General features: G+C 33.0%; 1 protein-coding gene across 1 annotated transcript in view; it reads left to right on the top strand.

Moving 5' to 3' along the window:
• Nucleotides 1-1,650, top strand: part of LOC101653731 (olfactory receptor 5B12-like) — a 2,952-nt gene extending 1,302 nt beyond the window's left edge. The window contains exons 2-3 of the mRNA XM_004714983.2: nt 184-286; nt 1,588-1,650. Coding sequence (XP_004715040.2) covers nt 184-286; nt 1,588-1,650 — 166 coding nt within the window. The remainder of the gene's footprint in view (nt 1-183; nt 287-1,587) is intronic.

The raw sequence follows: 1,650 nt of genomic DNA, 5'->3' as shown, positions 1-1,650 counted from the left end.
AGCATCACGTCCTATTCCTGCAACTGCTCTCTCCTGACACTTGTCCAAAGCACCTGAGACAAACGGTTGCCATCCTTGCCTCTAAGGAGTATTCTAGCTTTATTTTGTCCATGACAGATTGTTTGTTCCTTTGGCAGTCCATAGTATTTTCAATATTCTTCCCCAGAAGCATGATTTAAATGCATGTAATCTTCGTCAGTCTTCCTTACTTCATGCCCAACTTACACATGCCTATAAGGCTATTGAAAATATGACCATAGGGGTTAGGCTCACCTTAGCCTTCAAAGCAACATCCTTGCATTTCAACAGTTAAAAAAAGTCTTGTGCAGCAGATTTACCCAACGCCAATCAGGCACTTGACTTCTTGAGGGTTGCTTCCCTGAATATTGATTGTGGACCCAAGGAGGAAGACATCCTTGACAACTTCAATCTCCTCTCCTTTTATGATGATATAACCCATTGGGAGTATAAACAGTAATAGCTAAAGAGATATTGCCTGTGATTGTGGATTTTTTATTTTAAAATCTTCCTCTATAGTAAGTTATTACTTGTGCACTTGCAAATATATATTGATATTGTCATATACCTACATGTTTATTGTTCAAGAAAAACTCATGATATCTTCATATCAATTATTTAAAAATAAATGTCCTGGATTTTTTATTCTGAAATTTTAATTGTAATTGGATTTTGGTAATATATCCTTAAGTATACATGTACTTAATAGAAATACTTAAGAAGGCATTAAAATCAACATCCAATAAAGAAAGACAACATTGTCTTGATGCTCTGTTTTCCTTCTTACCTGATCCTATCTATTTTGTCCAAAACAGTCATTACTATATTGAATGTTCAACAAGATCCAAAGCTTTATGTACAAGTTTATGTCTTGTACCTATACATCATGAAAAAAATTAGGTTTGGGGCATCTTTGTGTCCCTTGGAAAAAGGAATGATAAGATATGTACTGGTCACAGCAAAGTATTATTTGGAAGGAAATTTATATTAATTAAGGCACACATCATAAAAAGAATAAAGAGGTAAAAGTCAACATCTAACTCAACATCATCAATTAGAGAAAGCACAGCATAACAAAATCTCAGCCAGCAGAAGAAAAGGAATCGCTAAGATAAGGAACAGAATAAGTAGTTCAGAAAACCAGAAAAAAATGGGAAGAACTGAAAATATGAGAAGTTGTTTCTTTGTAAAGGTTAACAAAATCGACAAACCAATGGCAAATTTACCAAAGGAAAAGAAGGTGACAATGCAAAAACCATGGCATTGAAATGAAATGGGCAGAATCAATACAGAACAAACCGAAGAAAAGAAATAAGAATACAATGCTATAACACACTTTTCAAAACAAATCTGAAAAACAAAAATATGGAATATTTTCTAGAAACACATAACTAAATTAACAAAGACTGATGTTGAGAATCTCAATAGATAATTTAAAAGAAAGAAAGAAATAGATTAGGTCATTAATAATTTCTAACAACAAAAAATTCCCAGGACCAGACAACATCACCAAAGAATTCTACAAAACAGTCATGAAAATTTAACGCAATATTACTGAAATTATTCCAGAATGTAGAAAAGGACCACAAACGCTCAAACTTGTTTTATGAAACAACCAGACCCTTGATATGA

This window comes from Echinops telfairi, unplaced genomic scaffold (assembly GCF_000313985.2).
Source record: "Echinops telfairi isolate 266 unplaced genomic scaffold, ASM31398v2 ScPeMD7_7416;HRSCAF=8454, whole genome shotgun sequence".
Lineage (NCBI taxonomy): Eukaryota > Metazoa > Chordata > Mammalia > Afrosoricida > Tenrecidae > Echinops > Echinops telfairi.
The sequence above is the reverse complement of the archived record's forward strand: the minus strand, read 5'-3'. Positions and strand labels throughout refer to the sequence as shown.